The 24,683-nt window shown below is 36.6% G+C and overlaps 1 protein-coding gene across 31 annotated transcripts in view; it reads right to left on the minus strand.

The window, feature by feature from the left end:
* Positions 1-24,683, minus strand: part of supt20h (SPT20 homolog, SAGA complex component) — a 40,907-nt gene that overhangs the window by 12,312 nt on the left and 3,912 nt on the right. For 10 of the 31 annotated variants that reach the window (XR_015501343.1, XR_015501342.1, XM_087271088.1 and 7 more), the window contains exons 4-19: positions 24,510-24,635; positions 23,904-24,030; positions 23,696-23,799; positions 22,242-22,358; positions 22,097-22,147; positions 19,819-19,958; positions 17,570-17,729; positions 15,559-15,615; positions 13,326-13,397; positions 13,072-13,241; positions 11,484-11,516; positions 11,290-11,392; positions 10,166-10,271; positions 8,020-8,157; positions 5,209-5,482; positions 2,002-2,150 (exon numbers count right to left, since the gene is read on the minus strand). Coding sequence is in view for 26 of the 31 variants with exons in the window: in XM_087271088.1 (XP_087127214.1) it covers positions 2,002-2,150; positions 5,209-5,482; positions 8,020-8,157; positions 10,166-10,271; positions 11,290-11,392; positions 11,484-11,516; positions 13,072-13,241; positions 13,326-13,397; positions 15,559-15,615; positions 17,570-17,729; positions 19,819-19,958; positions 22,097-22,147; positions 22,242-22,358; positions 23,696-23,799; positions 23,904-24,030; positions 24,510-24,635 (1,927 nt within the window). In the remaining 5 variants the exon portion in view is untranslated. The remainder of the gene's footprint in view (positions 1-2,001; positions 2,151-5,208; positions 5,483-8,019; positions 8,158-10,165; positions 10,272-11,289; positions 11,393-11,483; positions 11,517-13,071; positions 13,242-13,325; positions 13,398-15,558; positions 15,616-17,569; positions 17,730-19,818; positions 19,959-22,096; positions 22,148-22,241; positions 22,359-23,695; positions 23,800-23,903; positions 24,031-24,509; positions 24,636-24,683) is intronic. The other 21 variants (XR_015501345.1, XM_087271096.1, XM_087271083.1 and 18 more) reach the window with 3 other exon arrangements.

Raw genomic sequence — 24,683 nt, forward strand, 5'->3', positions numbered from 1 at the left:
TATGCCAAAGGAGGCGAGGGCAAGTAAATAAAAGGCTCCGACCACTTATTAAAATGCTTGTGAGTTTGCTGGACAGTCTTTCACTAACACTGAAGAAGGTACAGCACACGAGCCGCTTTTTTACTACTAGGGAGAAATGCTGTATAACTCCATCTCTGCCTCTCTCTTTTTTACTTTGGACATTTGACCAATAGGGTATATGCCGAGGTAGTGTTGTTCCCATACAGATACATTTCCGGTAACCTGTTATTGTGATTTTTTTTCCCATTTTATATCATTCCTTTTACAGCATCTATGTTATAATGTAACTAAAATACATTCAGTTAAATAAACTTTGGCATTTATTTAGTTGTTCAAGTGTAAAACGAGACAAAAAGCCGTTTACTCTCATCAGAATCGGCAGGCTAGCGGCTATACTGGGGTAAAATAAATGCTCATATTATAAAGACATGGCAGGGAAAAATGTAATTTAATGCAGGGCATCTTGTACAGTCTGAGCTAGAGGTCTGCATTCCCGCGGCTGTTCCGCGGGCACCGCGGGACCCGACAAGATTTCTACGGCGCGGGTATAAATTTCCGAATAAATCACGACTCCCGAGTGAGCACGCGTATGTATGTGTGTAAATGAAATAGCACGATGCTGTGTTTAGCTTGTTTGTTGCAGTGTGTGTGTGTGTGTGTATGTATGCGCACGTGCGAATGAGAGATGTGTGTGTGTGTGTGTGTGTTTATACAGACAGCTTGTAATAGGCTGTCTGGACTGTATAACTGGGTGATTTTTCGGTTTTGTTCTCCCCCCGCTCTTTAGCGGGATCGGGCGCGGCGGATAGAAAACGGGGCGGGTCGGGCAGCGGGACATCAAGTGCTTAATATAAGCGGGAGCGGTCGGGTTCCAGCTAAAACCTGGCGGGTGCGGCCGGGAGCGGGATTCAAAATTTAGTCCTGCGCAGATCTTTAGTCTGAGACCCACTTTATATCAGATATCACTCAGCCAGTGGAGATCGCTGATTTTAAAAGGAAACTGACCTTAAACCGATTTTTTGCATTGGCACACAGTTCACTGGAAGCGCTTAACCCAGGTTACTGGCAAATTAAAAGTCCTATTAGCATGCTTCGGCATAAACCCTATTGGCGTATTTGTGATGTAACCTTTCATCTCCTCTTGGCTGATCCAGACACGAGCGTACCTATGGTGCAAGTTTTCTTCACTGCGTCTATTACGGATTACCCATGATAACCGTGTATTATGTGCATATAGACTGTTTATAGACTGCATATAAACCGTGGCTGTTTTTCCCACGTCACTCATCGGTGAACTGCGCTTTCATTTCTAAAGCCAATCTGTTGAAGCCAATTTAAAGCCCTTTCTGTTGAGCGTGTGAAGACAATGACCAATCATGAGAGTGTAAGAACTCGCTTGACAATGGAAGCGGGAGAATATTTACATTAGTTTATTTGTATAAATGCTCAAGCCGTCTTCTGTGTATCTGTTGGAGTTTTGTTTAAAACATTCAAAAAGAGTGTTTTCTTTGAGCCGGTCAAATTAAAGGTACAGTTCATATATCTGACTGCTCCATTATAGATTTTTATTATAGATTTTTTTATACAGTTTTTTTGTTGTGTTGTGAAGAAAAAAATCTAATTATGTATGGAAAGCATCGTCAATGCACCATGATATCGAATTGAACCAAATCGATGGCATAAAAATCGTAACCGAACCGTGAGACCAGTGTAGGTTCACACCTCTAATCAAATATATCACAATATCAAACCACTAGTATTCAATCAACTTCTGATGGGCCAAATCAAGCCCTGACCCCTATTTTACTTAAAAAAAAAAAAAGTAAATAAACAAAACCAAAACTCTGATAAACTCTGGCTTTAAAATAAAAACATGGATTAATCCTACTTTGCATCAATGGTTCAGGCTAGTGCTGGTGTAATAGAGTGGAGGATCATTTTTTGGCACTGCGTGTTTATAAATTGACAGAGAGGGTTTACCTCCTGGAGCTGCAGGCTGCATGGCAGGCAGAGTTCCAGACATGAGTCCGCCAGAAGGTAAAAGTCCACTCAGTGGGATACCAGATGCCAGAGTCCCAGGACTACAACCCAGCATCGAGTTAGAGCCACTCATCAGCGTCTGCGGACTGCTGTGTGTCAGAAAATCAAAGGTCAAATTGAGGTCAGTCACATTAACAGCGTTACCACATAAAGTCAAATATTACAATTCCTCATCTTTCTCTGACTTTCATAGACAAAAAAAATCTTGATTTCCACAACATCTTTTGAATGTAAAAACAGGCTGCTTATGAGCAATTCTATGCAAATGTCAACCTTGCCATGAAAAAATATCAAAACAGCGAAACCCTTTCTAAGTTTTTAAGAGGGCTTGTATTTTACAGGAGCGTGGATCGAGCACACCATTGTTAATATTAGGAGGAAAATAAATATATTCATGCTTTTTTGCAGTCAAACACTTTGGACAACACTTGAACAAAATTTAAGACCTCGCAAATTTACCCTTGTATGGTGTTCAGGTCTGTGAGACCAGTTTTCAGTTTTTTTTCAAAAGAAAAATTAAACAATTAATTATTTTTTCAACCTGAAATTCATTGGCTGTGGCATATTTTCTGTGCAGAACATAAATCCGAACAAATTTTCAACGACCCCATAATGTACCTCCCCCCACACATTTACATTACATACAAGCTGTTCGGGTCCACTAGACCCAGGTCTAAGAGTGCTTTCACACCTGTGAATCGATTCAGTTGTTCCGAAACAGAGATTACAATTGTTACATTGTTGCTCTTTGCTCTTGGAGCGGTTCGCTATCACACTGCAAAGTTTCTAATCGGACCAAAAGAGCTAAAACAAGTCACATGCGAGTAAACTCTCCTTACATTGGTCAGAGTGTCATGGTTTATTTTGCAGAGTCCCGCTAAGCTGTCAGGAGAGGTGGTGGTTTGGTGGTGATTGACAGGGTGCGCGCGTGCGATGTGTCTGAGGAGAGACGCGGTGGGGAGGGGTGGGAAAGGTGCGCGACGATGCCTATTTGAGGACCGGGAGGGAGACGCGAGATTACCAGGAGATCATCACTCGTTTGCGGGCATCCGGAGACTCGCGAAACTTCCCGCCCTACTCATAATTCTCTCTTCATATAGCCGTAAGCCTATTACATATCCATAAAACACTGTGATATAACCGCGCTCGGATCGCTTTCTTACTGCAATCGAACCGCTCCAGCGTTCATTTCAATGTAGCCGAGACCACCTCACTCAAGCGATCTCGGAGCGATTACTTTGGCGCGGAACAGAGCGCGATTGCCCTGTTCACATATGCCAAACGAACTGCGCTAACTGGGCAAACGAGACAGGCTCCGAAACAAATGTGTAGGTGTGAAAGCACCCTAATAAAAGTCTTGAAAGTATAGGTCCAGTGTTCCAACACTCTGTCCTCCTCCTTTCTGGTGCTGCTGTTTTTTTCCCCTCCCCCTCCCGCACAAAGTTGCAACATTGTTGAAAATTCAACTATCAACACTGTCTGCTCTTACATTCCCGCACATCTTACCCTCTCTCGCTCTTGCTGGAACCAGGCCTTACTTTCTCATACCCTGTCCCATCTGCGACTTAGGGGCATAGTACTATAAATAAGGGTGCTTTCACACCTGTGAATCGATTCAGTTGTTCCGAAACAGAGATTACAATTGTTACATTGTTGCTCTTTGCTCTTGGAGCGGTTCGCTTTCACACGGCAAAGTTTCTAATCGGACCAAAAGAGCTAAAACAAGTCACATGCGAGTAAACTCTCCTTACATTGGTCAGAGTGTCAGGGTTTATTTTGCAGAGTCCCGCTAAGCTGTCAGGAGAGGTGGTGGTTTGGTGGTGATTGACAGGGTGCGCGTGCGATGTGTCTGAGGAGAGACGCGGTGGGGAGGGGTGGGAAAGGTGCGCGACGATGCCTATTTGAGGACCGGGAGGGAGACGCGAGATTACCGGGAGATTATCACTCGTTTGCGGGCATCCGGAGACGCGAAACTTCCCGCCATGCTCATAATTCTCTCTTCATATAGCCGTAAGCCTATTACATATCCATAAAACACTGTGATATAACCGCGCTCGGATCGGATCGCTTTCTCCCTGCAATCGAATCGCTCCAACGTTCGTTTCAATCGAGCCGAGACCACCTCATTCAAGCGATCTCGGAGCGATTACTTTGGCGCGGAACAGAGCGCGATTGCCCTGTTCACATATGCCAAACGAACCGCGCTAACTGGGCAAACGAGACAGGCTCCGAAACAAAATTGTAGGTGTGAAAGCACCCTAATAAAAGTCTTGAAAGTATAGGTCCAGTGTTCCAACACTCTGTCCTCCTCCTTTCTGGTGCTGCTGTTTTCTTCCCCTCCCCCTCCCGCACAAAGTTGCAACATTGTTGAAAATTCAACTATCAACACTGTCTGCTCTTACATTCCCGCACATCTTACCCTCTCTCTCTCTTGCTGGAACCAGGCCTTACTTTCTCATACCCTGTCCCATCTGCGACTTAGGGGCATAGTACTATAAATAAGACTTTGCCAGTGTGGTTCCTTATCACAACTGATCAAGATGGCCAAAAGATTATCTGCTGCGAGGGCCTTGCAATTGATTGTGGAACAGAGAGGGGCTTCTGATGATGATGTCCATGACCATGGTGAGAACAATAAAAAACAAATCTGTGGGTTTTATTTTTTCATAACATTAACAAAAATAAATAAATAAAATAAACGAGAAGCACATTAATTCATCAATATGATCTAACAAAGGGGAAGGGGAAAAATTAACCGTGTTTGCTGTGCGTATGGCTTGTAATTGGGATTAAGTAAACATTTGTTGAGTAATTTAACATAAAATTGTTTGATAGGTTTAATTTGGAAAGCCAAAACTCTAGCGGGTCCAGCAGACCCATGAACACTGGCTGAGTAACCAAAAATCGAACACCACACAAGGGTTACGACTTTTTAAAACCTTTTAAGGGCCTTAATTTTCTTATCATTGATTTATCAACTTTTAATACATTTAAAGAGCCCACAGACACCCTGATTTAAGAACAAACAAAAGTTCTTGATATTGCATGACTTGGACAAACAACAACAAACAATTCTTTCAGTGTCTGGAATAAATCAAGAACTGCATTACTTCATTTCATTTTCATTTCTAAAAACTAGTCTCTTACCAAACTGAGCCCACTACGTTGATGAAGTTGAGACCCGCAGGGTTGGTCATGACCTGTGAAGACGTGGTGCTGGACGTGGGCAGGGGGATGGTCATGACGGGCAAAGTCATCTGCTGCTGGGCAAAAGGCGTCAAAAGGGTGGGCGGCTGTGGAAGTGTGGGGTCCTGTGGGGTGGGCGTGACGGAGGGCGTGGCACTCTGAACATCGGCAGGGTGTGGCGTTGAACAAGGCGTGTTTGTGGGGGTGGGCGTGGAGGGCTTGGGAGTACCTGATCCTATGGGTGATAATGAAGAAGAAAATGGGAAAACGAGTAAACAAATATCTGGACTAGGAAGATTCTGACGATATGATAGCCTGGTATTGTGATTACTGCTTAAACATTTGGTATTTTAAAATCTCTGGGTAAAAAGCAACACCTTTTTTCCTCATTGAACGCAACATATTTTATTTTAAAGGGTCACGAAACACCAAAACACATTTTTTGAGCTGTTGACAGTCGTATATGTGTCCCACACTGCTAAAAACACTATTAGGACACCTATATTTCACTAAAAAGTGTAAATTGGTTGTTTTTGAATTTTTGAAGCTGCGTCATGGTCATGACATAATAGCGTTGTATTCCAGCGTGCAGACTGGGCGTCTGTGCCAGAGTGAGTCTTATTACGTCTTACAGTGTGATGCATTAATGCATGAGTAAGGCTTGGTTCAAACCAATCAGCGCGCTCTATTGTGCAACTTCATTAATATTCATTACTGTGTTTACACCACGTTGTGTTGGCAAAACAAGTGTGAAGTGTTGCTTTTATAGTTTGCTGCTGTTAAGTTTCGTTTTCTTTTTCTCTCTGTAAGAGCTCAGAGTCATGTGTGGATTACAGTGTACGCGATGCTCGACAACAATAACTTACGTGTCTAAGGAGGATTATTGTTTACCTGAGAGCTGTTCTCATCTGCAAACGCTGAGATCGGATTCGCTTGTAGTCTTCTCTTCATAAAGACGCGGCTCTAGTTGCTGGTGATTGTCCTGTCTCTACAGATTTGATAAGTGAGCGACCAGTGCTTTTTGTTTATTCAGTTTGTTCATATCGAACTAAGTTAACTATTGCACCGTAACATGTTAGGACCACAACCAAACTTTAACCTCGTGTAGGGTTTTTAACTGCATTTTGTGACCGGAATAACACACGCGGCTTTCTGACGCTACCTGCCGTGTGTATCTAAGTTTCCGGGAAATGCTGAGGTTTTTTTTTTCACTCATTCGCCGTGCGGTATCAAACATTGCATGAAAAATACACGCTTAGAGCAGTTCCTCGAATCAAATATCTCGTTTGTCGCGAGGGACATGAATGAATTCCCTGAATGAAAGAGCCAAACTGCAGTTAAAGTCCACCATTTAATAATTTGGCAAATAATTTCACATAATTAATTAAACACCATCACTTTCTCCTGTGTGTGAGTATTTTGACTGAAACTCGCGCGTGCCCAAATAGACACTCCCACACCCTCCCACTTTAGTTCCTCCGACACTCCCCCCTAAACAGAGCTGGACACGCCCACTTTTCTGACTTTTTCCAAAGTAGAGGTGTGAAAACACCCTGCTGAAACGAGGGGGTTTCACGGCCCTTTAAGAAACATTTTTATTTATTTATTTATTTTTTTTGGAGCAGTAAACATGTCAGGCTAAATAATTAAAATGAATCTTTGACTTCTGCTGTCTTCATTAGTTTCAAAAACACAGATGTATTTACGTTATCTTTCTTTTCTTTGGATATAAATATGACACTGCACTGTTCAGATCTACAGCATGCTAAGATGTTGGTGTATAAGAGATTTGTTTTTCAGATGTTTGATTAATCGTGGGCTGACCAGTAGCTTTTGATGTGGATCTGCTGGAGATACTGTTGCTCTAAAAAACTAAAGAAGTCATAAAAAAAACAACTTGCATATCCTGTTGGAGCGTTATAACAGAAAATCTTTTAACAGAAATTTTCAAAACCCTGACTTTTCGAAACCATTGTTAACCGTTTATCACCCCATGTCTAATCTGGGCAGCACGCAGAGCTTCCATTCGCTATGCACATTTTGCGATATTGCACATTAACGGTAACAGCGTTTAACATTTTAAAATATGCATTAATAAAAAATTACGCTTAAATATGCAAATAAACTGGGATGCGAACACATTTGTATTGTATTGCAACTGTCGTTTTGATGAACAACTCATTGTGTTAAAAAAAAAAAAAGAAGGGCTAATGTGGTTTCACTAGTTCCAGCTTCCATTTGTAATATCATCAATAATCTGCACCAGATTCACAAGTGAAGGTTTTGTTCTCTTGCACACATGGAATGAAAATGGTGCCTTATTTGCTAATTACTTATGCAAAATGAATAAATTGAAAATTAATCTGATAATTTGCACACATATATATAATTATTATTTTTTAAAGTTTGAACAAAACTTCACCAAATCACAATTTCGTGCATTTTAAATCTACTGTTGGAAGAAAAAACCTGCATGTTTTAGTGTAGAGAAGAGGTGAGGTGACCTTATTATAGACAAAAGACCCCGATAAACAATGAATGATTATTTTCTCTTTCTTATAGCATTCTATTATGACTTATTTGTAGTGAGATCAACATTTGGGCCAGTTGTAGATGTGTTTGTAAGCAACCTGCAATATTTTAATAATATTTTTGAAAAATTTAACGAAAAAAGACTCAAATGACCGAGTCAGTAAAATGATTCAAATGTCCCATCGCTAAAAAATTTGATTAAGCTTGAAGTATATAAAGCCTGTGACGTGCAGTACTCACTCTGCATGGGCGAGAGAGCAGCAGGAGACAGCAGGCCGAGCTCTATGGAGTGTTTCCGGGAGAGCGACTGATTCTTTGAGGGTGGAGGAGTCGGGCACTTCAGATGCCCACTGGAGGCCTGTGTACTGTACGGGTTACCTAAACAACAGCAACAAGTGTTAGCAAGTGCAAAATATTAGCTTTTATTTGTATTTATTGCTGTTTTAAAACTGTTTATTAAACTTTTACAAAAATAACCAGATAGTTTTACAGAAAAATAGCAACAAATATTATTGCCAATCCTTCCCCCATAAATAAAATGAAATTACAAATACACAAACTTGTGAAAAAAAATTGTGAAACAGATGAGCTTTCATACTGCTCGCAGAAGCAGCGCATCAGCGTGAGCGTCGCTGAAACAGGAGTGCTGCGATAGTTTCGGCGCTGGGTCTATTTTTTGCACGCTGCTCACGCTCAATTGAAGTGACAGTGCATTGATACTGACCAAAACACATTGAATGACAGTAAAAAGTAGCAATTACAACCAATAAATACATCAGTAATATCCACTGACTTGTATATAGTCAATCAAATAAACTTAAACGATTAAAAACTGCAACTAATATTTATTTAGGCCCAAACTACAAAACCAAATGTAAAACAACTTTAGTATTAGTTTTGCTTAGTAAGTTGCACACTAATTTCATGATGTATAAATATGATTATAAATATATTGCAGAAATATAATTATACTATAGGCCTACAACATCCTGACAATCAAAAACAAAATAGCATGATATCACAAGTGATTGTCTTCTGAGTGCACCAGGCATGAACGACACTCCTCATAGAGCTTGAGAAGCATGCAGTCCTGTAGGACTAAATCATAATTTGTAAAATAAATAATTTGTAAAATAAAGAGTTGCAGGTTAAGGAAACAGCATAAGAGGAAGTTGCAGCAGGCCTTGGTGCAGATGAAAAGTTTTTAAAAATTGTATTTATAGATCGATAGAATCGATAGAGATAGAATAGACAGAGAAAGACTGATCTGTGCAGCAGCTTGCATGAAAGGCAAACGCACTGCTTGTGCTTGCCGCATGAAACAAACGTAAGGCTTAGATTGACAGTCTGTGGCCGGTCCTTGGTTAAGGAACCCCTTGCCCCTTGAGATTAGACTGGCTCCATCATTATCTATTTTTAAATCACTTCTTAAAATGCACATTTTCAGTTTAGCTTTTTAATATTATTTTTTCAGAATTTGTTTGTCTTTATGTTTTTATATTTCTGTCGTTTTATTTTTACTTTGTCCTATGTACAGCACTTTGGTCAGTAAATAAACTGAACTTAAACCCTAGAAGTACTCCCATGCTCAGAAAAAGTACTAGAATATCCATTTATAGCAAACCAAAAAATTTTTTATTTGCAATTATTTTTAACTTTCTTTTTAATCAAATAATCCTAAAAGTAAAGGTGAACACAGTTTGCACAATACTGAAGCAAGAAAAAAAGATTCCGCACTAAAATATTTAAGAATTTTTTTTGTGATTTTGTACCAATAACAACAGATCAAAATAGAACAACAAATCATCATCTTTAAAATGATTTCTGAAAGATCATGCGACACTGCAGATTGGAGTAATGATGATCAAAATTCAGCTTTGAATTACAGGAATAAATTATATTTGAAGCTACATTCAATGAGAAAAAAGGGGCAAAAAAATGTAATATTTCACATTTTTATAAATGTTTACTTTTACAATTTTTAAAAAAATTGAATAAATAAATCCAGACTTGGTATTCAGCATTATTTTCTTTTAAAACATTTAGAAATCTTACATTTTCTTACCAAATTTTTGACTGGGAGCGAATATCTCATATCTTATAAGCATAAATTAACAAAGTGCAAAAATTATTTTACATAATTATAATATTTTCATAACTTGAATTATGGAGCCATTCTTAGTTTATAATAGTCTTCATGTAGTAAATGCTTTGCCACACTAAAGATTTTTTTTTTTCATGTTTTTATTTTTGAAAAGCAAGTGACACCAAATAGTCAGCTCTAACCTCATTACAATCTTTATGACAATTATTACAGTACCCCAGACAATAAATTTCCCACACCTCTGATGTACACACGTCTCACCGGAGTTAAAGTGTATCTCACCTGAGGAGGCGCAGGCTGAGCCGGCTGGCAGTTTGATAGGAGGAGGTCTGTGCTTGACACCTTTTCCTAAAACCGAAGACTGGACCAGAGCAGAGAAACCATCAGTCTGCAAAAAGCAACAAACAGCCATCAAAATATACTGATTCTGCTCTAAGTCATGCAATAAAACACACATGCATTTTGTTTCTGGTGCAGGAAACTATTCTGATGCCCAATTACTACATCTAACACATGCAAATCATCCTGAAATGTGATCCTGAACCACAAAAGCAGACATAAGGGTCAGTTTTCTGAAATTGGGCTTTATACACTACCTGAATGCTGAATAAATATGCTTTTTTCATTGATGTATGGTTTTGTTAGGATATGATATTTGACTGAGATACAACTAATAAAAAATCTGAAATCTGATTATTTAAAAAAAAAAAGTACCTTTAAAGTTGTCCCAATTATTTACTTAGCAAGACATTAAACCAAAAATTAAGCTTTGATATTTTTACAGCAGCAAATTTACAAAATATCTTAATGGAATATGATCTTTATTTTATATTGCAATGATTTTGGCATAAAAATAAATCCATATTTTTGACTTGCAATGTATTTTAACTAATGCCTAAAATAGGGGGTGGTTTTACAGAATGCATTTTCCTCATAAATGGTCAACTTTTCTATTGTTTTGCAATGAAAATGCACTTGATTGACGTGTGTGACCATAACGGTCTCGTTCTTCTGAAGCAAGTGCACGTGAACGCTGCATTTTTAGGTGTATCAAGTTAAAAGATCTTCAAATTGTACATGCAGTGCAGCTCATTACTGTCAGTTCCACTACAGTAAACTAATCAAAAGAACGAGGAGGTGGGGAAAGCTTTCCAAGTTTTTGTTTACAGGTGCTCAGTGAGTGTGTCCGGGAAAAAAAGATTTAAACTTGATATTTCCTAGCCACATATTTAATACAGTGTCAATACGCCAAATGTAGTTGTTCAAATGAGCATAATCCTCCATAATGTGCTTTACACTGCACTTTTTAAAAAATCATTCTGAAGAGTACAGATCATTCTGTCTTTATGAGCCCTAAGGTTTTGTGGTCCAGTCACAAATTTCAGAAGGTACACAAAGTGTCTCACCTCGTTCTCTCTAGAGGGCGAGAGCTGGCTCTGGGAGTTGTGCAACATCTTGACCTGACACTTGACGTCTCGTTCATACACCTCTTTGTACTGCATCAGAAACCTGCAGGCCAGGAAGATCCACATGGCCACTTAGAAAAACCAAGAGCAGAATGCCAACACCACCAAATGAAAAATCACAGCTCTGTACTCACCGATCAGCATCTGTCTTTGAACCTATGAGGAATCTACAAAACACAGACAACATAAAAGCTCAGGTAAGTGCAAGAGATTAGAGAGCAACACTTTATCTTTATCTTATGCTGGGTTCACAACAAAAAATGTGAATTTATGAACTTGCAAATGACGCTGAATTTGTGAGGCATTAGGCATAAACACATTTAATGAATGGATTTTTAACAATATTCACATTGTATTTGCAGTAATTCATAACTGCACCAAATGCTTAAATATTTAATTAGATAACTAGTTTAATAGTTCAAACATTTACATTCTCACTTTAATTTGACCTATAATATACTGAAATAGTGATTGAACATTATTTTGACTATGTATAGGGGTTTTGTACATTAACACTGTGCAATAAAGCTCCAATAGTTAGTTAACAAGTAACTTAACTAAACTCTCAATGAAAAGTTCAAAAGCTCTTATTAATCTTAGCTGATGTTAATATTTTAGTTACTGACCAACAACATGTTAAAATCACAGTTGTAATCTCACTGCAAATCCTAATCATTTTATAAAATCGAGCTAATAACTAATACAATTCTGTTGTATTTTTTTTCTTAATATTATCATGGTAACTGTAATAAACTGGCTTTTTTCACTCTCGATTTAAATCCATTAACTAAACTTTACGAATTCGACTTTATTCTAAAGCATTACCTACTATATTTCATAATCCTTTAGCAATTTAATTTGGCTGAAACGATTAATTTGAACGTGGATACAAAGCAACGCATTCAATATTGTTTGATTATTAAACATGTTGAGAGTTTTGAATTTATTTATTTATCAGCTTCTCTGGCTAATTCATGGCAAAACCAGCATAAATTGACAATTCATAAATATCCCTTTTCTATAACAATAATAAATTATAACAATAAAATGACAAAATCAGCAATAAATAATACACAGGAAAGAAATCCCAAACTGTTTTTTCAGGTTCATTATTAAACCTGTTAAAGTCATCTTTTTTGCAGGTTACAGGGTTCTCACGCTTTCACCAACAGCTGATTCAAGGACTTTTTAAACTACCATTACTTTAAAATCAAGCACCTTTGTAATTCATACCTCAGAATATGAAGCACAATGAAAGTTCTTACTCTACTTAACGTTTCAGTTAAAATTGACATTAAAAATGTCAGCATTTTGACCATTTTAAACAGTCATGTTCAAAGAACTTTAATTAAATTTGTTGAATTCAATACTGGTGATATTCTAATGTGGTTTCTGATACACTGATAAAATGTGCATCATTTGACAATGTTATTGCACAAGATTTAATTATAAGATTTTTGCACAAACAAACAAATTTAATTTCAAATTTAATTCGAGCACTTTCAAGGACCTGTGTTTGCTTTTGAGTACTTTCCAGGTACTTTTGAGTATTTATTTGAATCTATATGTATGAAATTCAAGTATTTTTAAGTACTTTCAAGGAGCGTGGGAACCCTGAGGTTCGGTCAATATTGTGATAAGACCGTACACAGTGATAAAAGCTTCAGAAATTAATAACAACAAGAAAATTTGATACAGTCATAAGCCTCGCATATAACTCACGGTGGGTGAATGAGGTGCAGGTCTGTGACATCTTCCTCTAATTTGGAGTCTTTGGCGCTGTAGATTTTTCCGTAGACCAGCGGGTCTCCCATAGACTGGAAGATTGTGACTTTTGTTCTTTGCAGTTGGCCTCCCATTTCACACTCGAAAGTGTAGTCGTCCCTTACGTCCTGTTTTATTTTAGATGAGAGCAATGTTATACAGACAGAACAGCAAAAAAGTAGTGTTTTTTTAGTTTTTTAAAGTAGTGTTACCTGCGCAGGCCAAACAGTGGGCTGAGTGTCATCGAGTTTGGCAGCATTTTCTGCCACAGCGTATTTCTCCACCTGAAGGCAGAGAGAAAAAAATAATAAGAATTTAGGATATATAGAAAAAATAAATAAAGGTGAATATATAAACAGTTTATGTCTGTATATTATATTAGTCAGTATATTAAGTCTGGCATAAAAGAAAAAGACAGAGAGGCAAGTTTATTTATTTAGAACATTTTATACACAATGGTAATTCAAAGTGCTTTTCATAAACAAGAATAAAATAAAGTATAAGAAAATAAAAGCAACAAAGAATAAAAATGATTAAAAACAGATTAAAATGCAATAAAAAGAGGTTTTAAAGGAATGAAAAAAAGAAAGACACAATAGTGCGATCTGTCAGACGTAGCACAGTGTTCAATCAGTTTTTACCTTAAAGTTGTGACAAATCTGTACATTTTTAAGCTTTCTGGACAGATTAATGTGTGGTTGCTTCACCTGTGTGTCTTAACTGCGTGTGACATGATGCTGCAACTTGCGATAAAAGTTTTCCATATTAAAAAGGAGCTTTTCCGTCCCTCCAGGATTTGCTGTAAAAGGCAACGCATACGCCAACAGGATGGATATATACAATATGTAGAAGTTTAGCGGGTGATCTCGTGGCCTAGTTCAAACAGGCTTTGAATGCACGTTATGTTAATGCGAGCAGTGTTTGAATTTAAAACAATGCAGATGGCGAAAATTTCCCAACTATCCAAAATATACAAAAATGCTAACACCACCATAATGCAACATTTGCTTGATTTTGCATTAAAATCAGTGATCGCAGAATAGCAAAATCCAGGAGGGTTTGGTTTTTGTACTAATCATCCCCAATGGCGACAGTGACTTTCTACTTCTGCAAGGTCGTGGCTAAACAACAGCATTAACTCCAGAGGTGCTAATTACAGCATGTTCTTTATTCAGTATTAAATGCTACTAATGTGAGTTTGAATGGGTTTTAATGAAAAAAAGCAGATAGTTTACCTCAGATCTTGGACATAAAATAACTATCAAACACATTGTTTGAAATGAATGTTATACCAGTGACTAAACCAACAAATATTAGTCACTCAGCACGTACTTTTAATAATGTTAAAAAAAGCTTAATATCTATTAATTTGATTAAAACATGTCCATTAGGTTGTGAGTGCAGTGACTAGTCTGCGATTTAAAATGGCTCTGGTATTTCAATGTTTCTGTCAGTGCTTACCAGTTTATCGAAATATCTTCTTTTGTGCTCAGCAAAATAAAGACACTTAAAAATGTGGAACCACTTGAGGCTGAGTAAATGTTCATTTCGGGATGAACTATCCCTTTAATTAGTGATCTGGACTCTTGCTTCTGAAAGACTGCGTGTTTATTTCACACTCTATGAATGTAATAACCCATACAGTGGCATTTGTTTTGCCATCATATAACCTATAGCGGCGTGGTTAGCACGATCGCCTTACAGCAAGAAGGTCGCTGGTTCCAGCCCCCGCTGGGCCAGTTGGAAATTCTGCATGGAGATTTGCATGTTCTCTACTTGTTAGCTCGGGTTTCCCTTAGGGTTCACCAGTTTCCCTCAAAGTCCAAAGACATGCGCTATAGGTGAACTGAATAAGCTAAGTTGGCCGTAGTCTATGAGTGTGAATAAGTGTGTATGAGTGTTTCCCAGTGTGGGTTGCAGCTGAAAGGGCATCCGCTGCCTAAAACATATGCTAGATAAGTTGGCGGTTCATCCCGCAGTGGCGACCCTGGATGAATAAAGGAACTAAGCCGAAAAGAAAATGAATGAATGAATAACCTATTGTGTATTTTCTTACAGCATTCTTCCTGATAGTCTTCGGTATGCAGTAAAAGCTTCACGACTCTAAAGCAGTGGTCAGCAAACTTGTTCCTGGAGGGCCGGTGTCCTGCAAATTTTAGCTCCAACCCTAATCAAATACACCTGAACAAGCTAATCAAGGTCTTACTAGTTATAATTGAAACATCCAGGCAGGTGTGTTGAGGAGATTGGAGCTAAACCCTATAGGCACACCGGCCCTTCAGGACCGAGATTGGTGACCCCTGCTCACAAGTGAAGTGTTTTTGCTTGTTTTTTTGCAAAAAGAATGACATGTTGGATAATGTCAGATAGCACATCATTAAAAAACTTATATTAACAATAATAAATTGATGCAAGTGTTCATTTAAGTGTATTAAAGTAACTCACGTCGATTTCTGCAGGGGTGGTCAGCTGACAACTGCTCTGTTTCCACATGTCCACACACTAGAAGAGAAACAAGAGTGGTTTACACAGAAAACAGCTGTGATGGTCATGAATAAACACACATGTAATATTTTGTATTAGTTTAAAGTCAACATTTGATTAATAATAACTTCTCTACTGTTTCTGGAAGATGGCGAATGAGGTGTTCTTCTACGCTCAACAAGGCTGCATTGTTGACTATAAAACAGTACCGTGTGGAAATATATTTACAATGACTATTTTTATATTTGTTTATAATATAATATTTTTTTTTTATACAAGCAGAATTTTCAGCGTCATTACTCCAGTTTTCAGGGTCACGTGATTTTTCAGAAATCATTTCATTATAATGATTTGATGCTTAAGAGTACGAGTTGTTACCTTTGGGGAAAAAGGTTTAGAGTTCCTTGCTGTAAATTAACCGGATATAAAAACTCTTTTTATTCAGTAAGCCTTAAGCTATTAAATAGCAGTGGCTTGGATTGATAGTATTTCTTTATTGTCTATTTATGTGTGTTTATGGAGGAGTGTATGTAACTTTTTAGCAGTGGGTTTTTAGATTAATTTATTATACACTTCTGCTTTCGTATGTTTGTATTGTTTTTTATGTATGTGATGACTGCAGCTGAGGAAAAGAGGCCGAGATGAATTTCCCTAACTGGGACAATAAATTTACTTACCATAAAGAAACATTTTAGATTAAAATTCTGCTGAGTATTTATAATTGTTTTCTAAAGAACGACAAGTATTTAAAATATAAATCTTATGTAGAATTATAAATATATTTCCGGTCACTTTTTTTTATTATTTAATACATCCTAGTAGAATAAAAATATTTGTGATGTTTGCATCACTTTTTGCAATTAAATCCTAATCTAATTATGACGACCTATACATCGTTGGAAAGATCTAAGACTTCTGAATACATAATTTACTACTGTTTTATAGTTACACAGGAAGAGTAATAGATTAAGACACTTTTTGTCACAAATACTGTCAAAAGTATGAAAAAATATGATCCATATTGCTCACAACATAGGGGACGCACTTGTATGGTGACCAATAGAAACTGCATGTCATCTAGTGGTGAAGTTAGGTACAGTACCCAAACTAAATCTTACTGAAAGCTAATTTTTTTAAGATAACTTCAAATTTCGAATAGAATTGGTCGATAAATATTTAGCTTGGATTGTCTTTCAATTTAGGCTGAAACAGGTTTCACGAAATAGATATTTTATGTAATATAATAAACATATATACAGTTCAAGTCACAATTATTAGGCCTCCTGTGAATTTTTTTTCTAATTAAAATATTTCCCAAACGATAACAATAACGATATTATTTCCTATAATATTTTTATCTTTTGGAGAACGTCTTAGTTGTTTTATTTCAGCTAGAATTGAAGCAGTTCTCAATTTTTTAAAAAACATTTTAAGGTCAATATTATTAGCCCCTTTAAGCTATATTTTTTTTTTCCGATTGGTCTACAGAATTAACCATCGTTATTCAATAACTTGCCTAGTTAACCTAACTAACCTAGTTAAGCCTTTAAATTGCACTTTAGGCTGAATACTAGTATCTTGAAAAATTAAAATATTATGTGCCGTCATCATGGCAAATATAAAATAAATCAGTTATTAGAAATGAGTTATTAAATCTATTAAGTTCAGAAATGTGTAGAAAAAAAATCTTTCCGTTACAGGGAGAAAATAATTCTGACTTCAACTGAACATATATTGTTTTATTATTTCCATAAACAAAGTAATATAACTTTTTAAACTTTTTTCACTACAGCTACAACCTGACATCCATTTTTAAAATGAGACCAAGCTTTAATCTAAGCAAAAAAAAAAACATTGAAGACTGGCATTCGTTTAAGTTGAATATGTCATTTTCATGTATTTGTTCATAAAGTGGGGGCAACGGTTAATGGCTAAAACAGGTCTACAGGTTAAGTCTGCTTCTCTGACTCACGTTTCCAGCTTTGGAGATCTTCAGGTCTATGGAGGGAGCAGGTTTCCTCTCTTTCCTCCTCTGCAGGTAATCCAGCAGTCGAAGCTGCGGCAGTGCAGGACAGTGGCTCATGATTTCCTGCTGTCTGTTCAGAGCTGCTCGCGAATGCCTCCTAAAACATCTGAGGAAATGTGGGAAACCATGAACATTAAGCCACATAATCTATTTGATGTTGTACTTTAGGATCAAACACAGAGTAATTCAGAAAGCTTCAACAAACAAATTACGGTAACACTTTACAATAAGGTTCATTAGTTAATGCATTTACTAACATAAACTAATCATGAACAACACATGTACAGCATTTATTAATCATAATTGAACATTTACTAATGCATTATTGACATCCCATCCAAGTCCGTGCTTGTTAACATTAGTTAATGCACCATGAGTTAACAAAAACTAACAATGAACTACTTGCTCTCAAGGAGGTTAAAAGAGCTTCAGCTTTATCTGAGCAAACAATACTTTACTTATTAAAGAGTTTTTGCCTTGCTTCCAGTCCAAATGTTTCAATATTCTTAAATCGCAATGCAGCAGCTATCCTGCAGTTCTGTATTGATAAACTCTTCAATACATGTTTGTAGTACTTTCTATTTAGTACCATAATAAAAGTCACATTTGAACAGATTACCACCAACCAAAACACAGGAGTGTTTCTTTTTGTGATTGGCTGAGCCATTTTACAGCTTGATTTTCTTTCTCTGAAAGCATTTGAGAGTTTCCTTGGCTGTGTTTTAGATCGTTGTCTAATGTATATGTTGGACTGAAGCAGCTAATATTAATTTACAACGAGAAGGGCAGAGGATTGCAGAAGAACTACTGAGAGATTTCAGCCCTTTCCCTTTCTTCATGTGTTCAATACCCCCCCCCTTGTCATTTCATTATGCATAACTTCATTTGTAAACTAATTAGATTTGTTTTCATTGCATATATGGATTTCTTTGCTTGTTATCAACATCCTGGGAAAATTTCAAGGATTATAAACACTAACAAATTTCAAACTATATATATAGTTTATTTAGACAAAGACAAGCAAAAAATATTGTTTTTTTTCATCAATAAGAGTAATTATAATAAGAAGAATAATAAGTGAGATTTTCTTGAAAAGAGCAAAATAATCAACTGATTTCAAACAGAAAAAAAGATTATTTTACCTCCCTCATAGGCAAATTATTTTACTTTCTTTTTACATGAAAACAAATAAAATAACTCACTTAATTTTTCCTTGCTATTTATGAAAACAAAACTGTATTTTTTACTTGTTTCTAAAATGTTACTTGTTTTAAGAATATTTAGATATTTGGCCTAGGCAAAAGACAAAAAGGAAGTAACCAAAGCATTATTTCTACAATGTACTCTCTCTGTTTGCTGCACCAACCAAAGGCGCATCGTCATAAAAACCACTGACAATTCTTTCGTCTGAACAACACGCTTAGATAAAGACGGCAACGGCTTTTCAGCTCACGGATGGTGACTAACCACAAATACACAACAAAAGATCCACATTGAGCACATCTCTAGCTCTGTGGGTGCAAAACTATCAAACTACAAAATGAACAGCTGATGAAATTAAAATACACCATTCAAGTTTGTTTTTGACAGCAAGAACATACTAAAACAAAGAAATGTGGTCATCATTTATTTTCTATTCAATTTACTTGTTCTATTGAGCACAAAAGAAGACATTTTGAGGAATGCTAGAAAACTGTAACCATTGACTTCCATTGTAGGAAAAACAAATAGTACGCAAGTAAATGGTTACAGGTTTCCAACACTCTTCAAAATACCGTCTTTTATGTGATGATTTTATTCTCTTTGCCTCACTGGATGGAAACTGCACTTTATTCACAAATATTTTTAGATTTGTGATATTCCAGTTCTGCGCATGACAGAAAATGGCATGTTTTACACAGTAACAAACTCCTTCTGAAAATTGTAATCAGACCAACACTAAATTTGGTCAGCCTAATCCAAAGACATTTGCGATATTAGTTAAGACTCCTCAAACATTTGAAAGGTGGTGTGTAGAAAAGCCAAACAAAAACACTTCCTAATCTCAATTTTACCCCTTACCCATCTATCCCTTCCCCTTACCCCTACACCTTCAAGCTAAAGAGAATTGGTACACCCCTACCCCTACAAGGAGATAGGGTAGGGGTAAAAAATTTGAATTAAGATTAGGCCTTAATGAGAAGCTGGAGCGTCACCGTTTCATGGAGCGCGTGTTCATCTTCTGTTTGTTGTAGAGCAGACGGTTGGTGGTGCAGCTGACAGAGATGGAGGGGTCGAGACACAGAGGCTCTGCTGTAGCCAGAATCAACTGACTCTCCAGCTGAAGTTTATCATCCTGCAAACACATTCACAACATCGCAGTCAATGCACAATCATCTGTACTGAATCGGCCACTTTCATGGTCAATGTTCATACTGCTCATCATACATCATTGAGATCTGTACAGTTTTTTTTAATTCAGCAAGGACGCATTAAATTGAACAGCAATTTATTATTTAACATTTATTAATATTCTTCAAATTAGAGGTCTGGATTCCCGCGGTACAGGAGCCACGTGACCTGACATGTTGGCTTTACCAGCATGTGAGAGCAAAGTGAAGATGCGCTGTCCTCCAGCCTGCATTAGAAAACGGTCAGTTTACGGTTAGGAAACCCACATCAGGCAAGTTTGATGTATGGGAGTCTTTTTCATAGACGCAAATAGAAAAAATTACCCTTTGCGCGATGTGATAATACCTCAAAGTTTTACCCTTTAGCAGTCACAAGACTCGAACCTCAGGTTTAAGGCGGCACTCATGTCTAATCACAAGGAGACAAACAAAACTGACATCTGGCCTACAATCCTTGCACAATCTACACTTGTATCTGTTATCACTCTGTTTTGGTAATACCCAATTAGAACAAGACATTTTGAAAAACCAGATCTAAATTTAGGAATGGTTGGGTCGGGGAGAAAAAGGGGGCGGGTCGGGCTGCGCGTGAACAAAGGCTGAAAATACGGTAGAATCAGTCAGGTGCAGAATAAAACCTTGCGGGAGCAAATCTCTACTTCTAGTTTAATTAAGCACTGTTCTTCAGATTTTTTTTTACATTATAATTACTATTAGAAAAGTGTCACATTTTGAATGGACAACATTGATATCAATACGTTACAAATGTACAAAACTAATTTTTGGTGTTAGTATCAGTATGTTATTCTTAAGAATAATGATAACCTATCGTGCTCCAAACAGTGACCAAATTCACATTAAAATATTATTATATTATATTGCTTAAAGGCGCTAATAATATAGACCTTAAAATGTTTTTTTTTTTTTACTTAGTTCTAGCCGAAATAAAACAAATCTCCTGAAGAAACAATATTATAGGAAATACTGTGAAAAATTCCTTCCTCTGGTAAACATCATTTGGGAAATAAATAAAAAAATTTGATAAAAATTCACAGGAGGGCCATTATAATTATATGTTACAGTCAGGGCTTTACATTAACACCTGCCAACCCACCGAATGTGGGTAGATTTCAGCTTTGGCGGGTTAGACAGACACCTCCACTAGCCACTTTGGCTGGTTGAAAATAATTTTTAAATTGTAGTTTTCCGTTCGACAATACAAGGATGACCCAATATGCATGCAAATGTGATCTTAGAATCGAGAAGTAAAATAATTGTGATCACGCGAGCAGAAGAAAGCAAATGAAATGTGTGAAAATGTATGTTTCACCTGCTTTCATTTGCTTACGGTTTTATTTGCTTTTATTTTTGTTAAAATTGTTTAATTATTATTTTATTTTATTTTTTACATTGCTTTAATGGGGGATGAACTCTCCATTTATGTGTGTCAACTGGTGATGCGAGAGATCTTTAGCCACGACAGATTACTGTGCAGATTTTTGATATGACAATAGTTTTTTTTTTTTAAAGTCAATTGCTTTTCTTTCTTTTTTAAAAAATGTTTTGTTAAATAAAAAGTATAGTATACAGCTATATTTTGCTTGTTTTGACACATTAAAAAAATTGTGGCTAAGAAATAATTACTGTTTCATGTGGTTATAGAGATAAATTTGATAAATCATTAATTTTAAGCTATAAAAAAAGTCATGTGAAATAAAAACTAATTGTAATATAACACTATGAAACCATGACCCATTTGCTCATGCTCATTAAGCAAACTCATACTCGACACACAAAAAGTGAAATAAATGAGGACGCATGTGGACAACACACAATTTTAAATCAAGTAATTTTAGCATGTCAACGTCAAATTTATGCATATAAAATATATTTTTCCAACAACAAAATTGTGGCTATTGAAAATGCAGAGTGGCTAGTAACATTGAAAAACTACTAGCCACAGTGGCCGGTGATTAAAAAAGTTAATGTAAAGCCCTGGTTACAGCTATATTTTTTGCTACTGTAATTGCAGCAATCATCACAGACCCCAAACCTTTGAATGCTAATCTACAGAGTTGCTCACCTGCGTCCACTTGTGGTCACTCGTCATGGCGTGAACATCACAGATCAGGGTCTGGTTGAGCAAAAAAGAAACCAGTTAATAAAAAGTAGTAACAGTAAGTTCCCTCAAAAACAGAACGGGTCATAAATCAGGACTTTTTACTGACCTGCATAGTGGGTCTCAGCAGGATGTGCCGGCTCTGGTATGTGGGCATCTTTGTGTTTCCGGACTGTCTGTAGTCTCTGACCTCGGCTATCACACAGCCACAGTGGAAAATATTCACCTGACAGAAAACACGCAGAAAAGCAAAACTCAGCTGGAGGTTTAGGCATCAGTGTTCAGACCGTCACAGTGCTATGAGATTACATTAGCTGCAATCAAAAGCTAATGTAGGTTAATTTAAATAAATTTGGGGCGGCACAGTGGCTTAGTGGTTAGCACTGTCGCCTCACAGCAAGAAGGTCGCTTGTTTAAGTCCTGGCTGGGTCAGTTGGCATTTCTGTGTGGAGTTTGCATGTTCACGTGCGTTTCCTCTGGGTGCTCACAGTCCAAAGCTATGCGCTTTAAGTGAATTATAAGTGAATTACAGGTAAACAAAATTGGCTGTAGTGTGAACAAGTGTGTATGGATGCTTCCCAGTACTGGGTTGCAGCTGGAAGGGCATTCGCTGTGTAAAACATATTCCAGAATAGTTGAACAGTTGTTGGTGACCCCTGATTAATAAGGGACGAAGCCAAAGGAAAATGAATAAATGTAAAATCACTTTTGAACCCGTGATATTTAGGGTTTACTTACTAAACTGCTTCATTTATTAGTTTATCATATATTCATCTTAGATTTATTTCTATTTCAATTTGATATGAAATTTCATTAGATGCAATTAAAACATAATGTAAGTTAATTGAAATATAATGTAGAATTAAATCCATGCCAGTGTTATTTTGGCATCACATGTATGTACTCCATTAAAATAATGTAAAATTTGTACTTATTGTATTCTAAACTAACCTTCAATTTATTTTTATTAATTATAGTACTTTTAATACTTAGCTATATGCATTATATTAATATAAAATTAATAACTTATACTTATTTTTGTTGTTTTAATGACACTTGACTGTTTATTAATTTACATTTTTCATATAACATTAATATTTTATTTTTGCTTTAATTTAAAATTTAAACTATATATATTTTCATTGTATTTAGCTTATATATATATATATATATATATATATATAGTTTTTTATACATTTTAAAGATTACTGGAGTATGTTTTACAAGAAAATACAGTCAGTCTTTCTACTTTTATGTACTCATTTAAACATTGAACTAAAATGCACTCAATTCAAAAATGATCATTTCTTTTATTAAGTGTTTTGTAAAAGTGGCAAAATAAAGTAGACAAAATAGATGGAATTTGAACAGATTAATTCCAGATGGAAACGGCAATGAATCGGAGCTAAATACTTGGTCAAATTAGAAGGTAAATTGGTTAACAATGAGTTTAAACTGTTAACAATTCAACATGTCACTGTAAAATAAACTGTGAAACTTTGTAACAATTTCTGAGTGAATATTATATTTGTAGTCGATATTTTCTTAAGAGCTGTTTCTAACCTGTGATTTTTCCAGAAGGTCTACAAGGATGGGCGGCAGCTCCTCTGCATCCAGGTATTCCAGTAACTCACCCTCTTCATAGCGAAGCCGAATCGTTTCCGAATCTTGCAGGTCAAAACATTAAAATGTCCAAATATTAGCACAACTCAGAGTTTATTTAAATGTAATATGATACGCTACATTGATGTCGGGAAAAAAAAGACAGTACCAGATCCGTTTTTTCCTCTAAGCATAAGCGAGTATCCTTCATTGCCAGGGTACAGATTAACCACCAGACACGAGACGGACTCCTGTGAGACCAGCTTCTGTAGTAGATTCACATTTCTCCTCAGTTTCTGCAGAAAGAGGAGGAAAGACTTTGTTATTGACACCAGATGGATGGATGGATGCATGGATGGATGGATGGATGGATGGATGGATGGATGGATGGATGGATGGATGCATGGATGGAAGAGCACATATATAGAACAATAGATATATAGAACGATAGATATAGCAATAGAAAGATAGATGGACAGACAGACATAGACAGAACAGCAGATAGATAGATAGAAAACTAAGGTGATGGATGTAAACCTCTAATAGGAGATTCCAAAAATAAAATGAGGAACCTATAAAACATTTCCCAGTCCTGGGTCATGACTGGAAGTGCATCCGCTGTGTAGAACATATGCTGGAATAGTTGGCGGTTCATTCCGCTGTGAAGACCTCTGATAAATCAAAGACTAAGCTGACAGAAAATTAATGACTAAACTATTAAACAGCCCAACAGGCGTCCAGACTGTGTGTTTGTGTGTATATTGAATGAAATTACCTTCAACTCTGGTTCTTTTTCACACTCTTCAATGTACAATTCATAAAGTTTCTGATATAAGGATTTCCTTCCGCTGGAGGACACCCGCCTCTTCGCTGGTCGCTGACGAGCACTTTCTACAATGTACTGAAGGAGATATAAATACATTAATAAATAATTGGCAAAATAACAGAA

This window comes from Danio rerio, chromosome 10 (genome assembly GCF_052040795.2).
Source record: "Danio rerio strain M-AB ecotype USA chromosome 10, GRCz13ab, whole genome shotgun sequence".
In the NCBI taxonomy this organism is placed as follows: domain Eukaryota; kingdom Metazoa; phylum Chordata; class Actinopteri; order Cypriniformes; family Danionidae; genus Danio; species Danio rerio.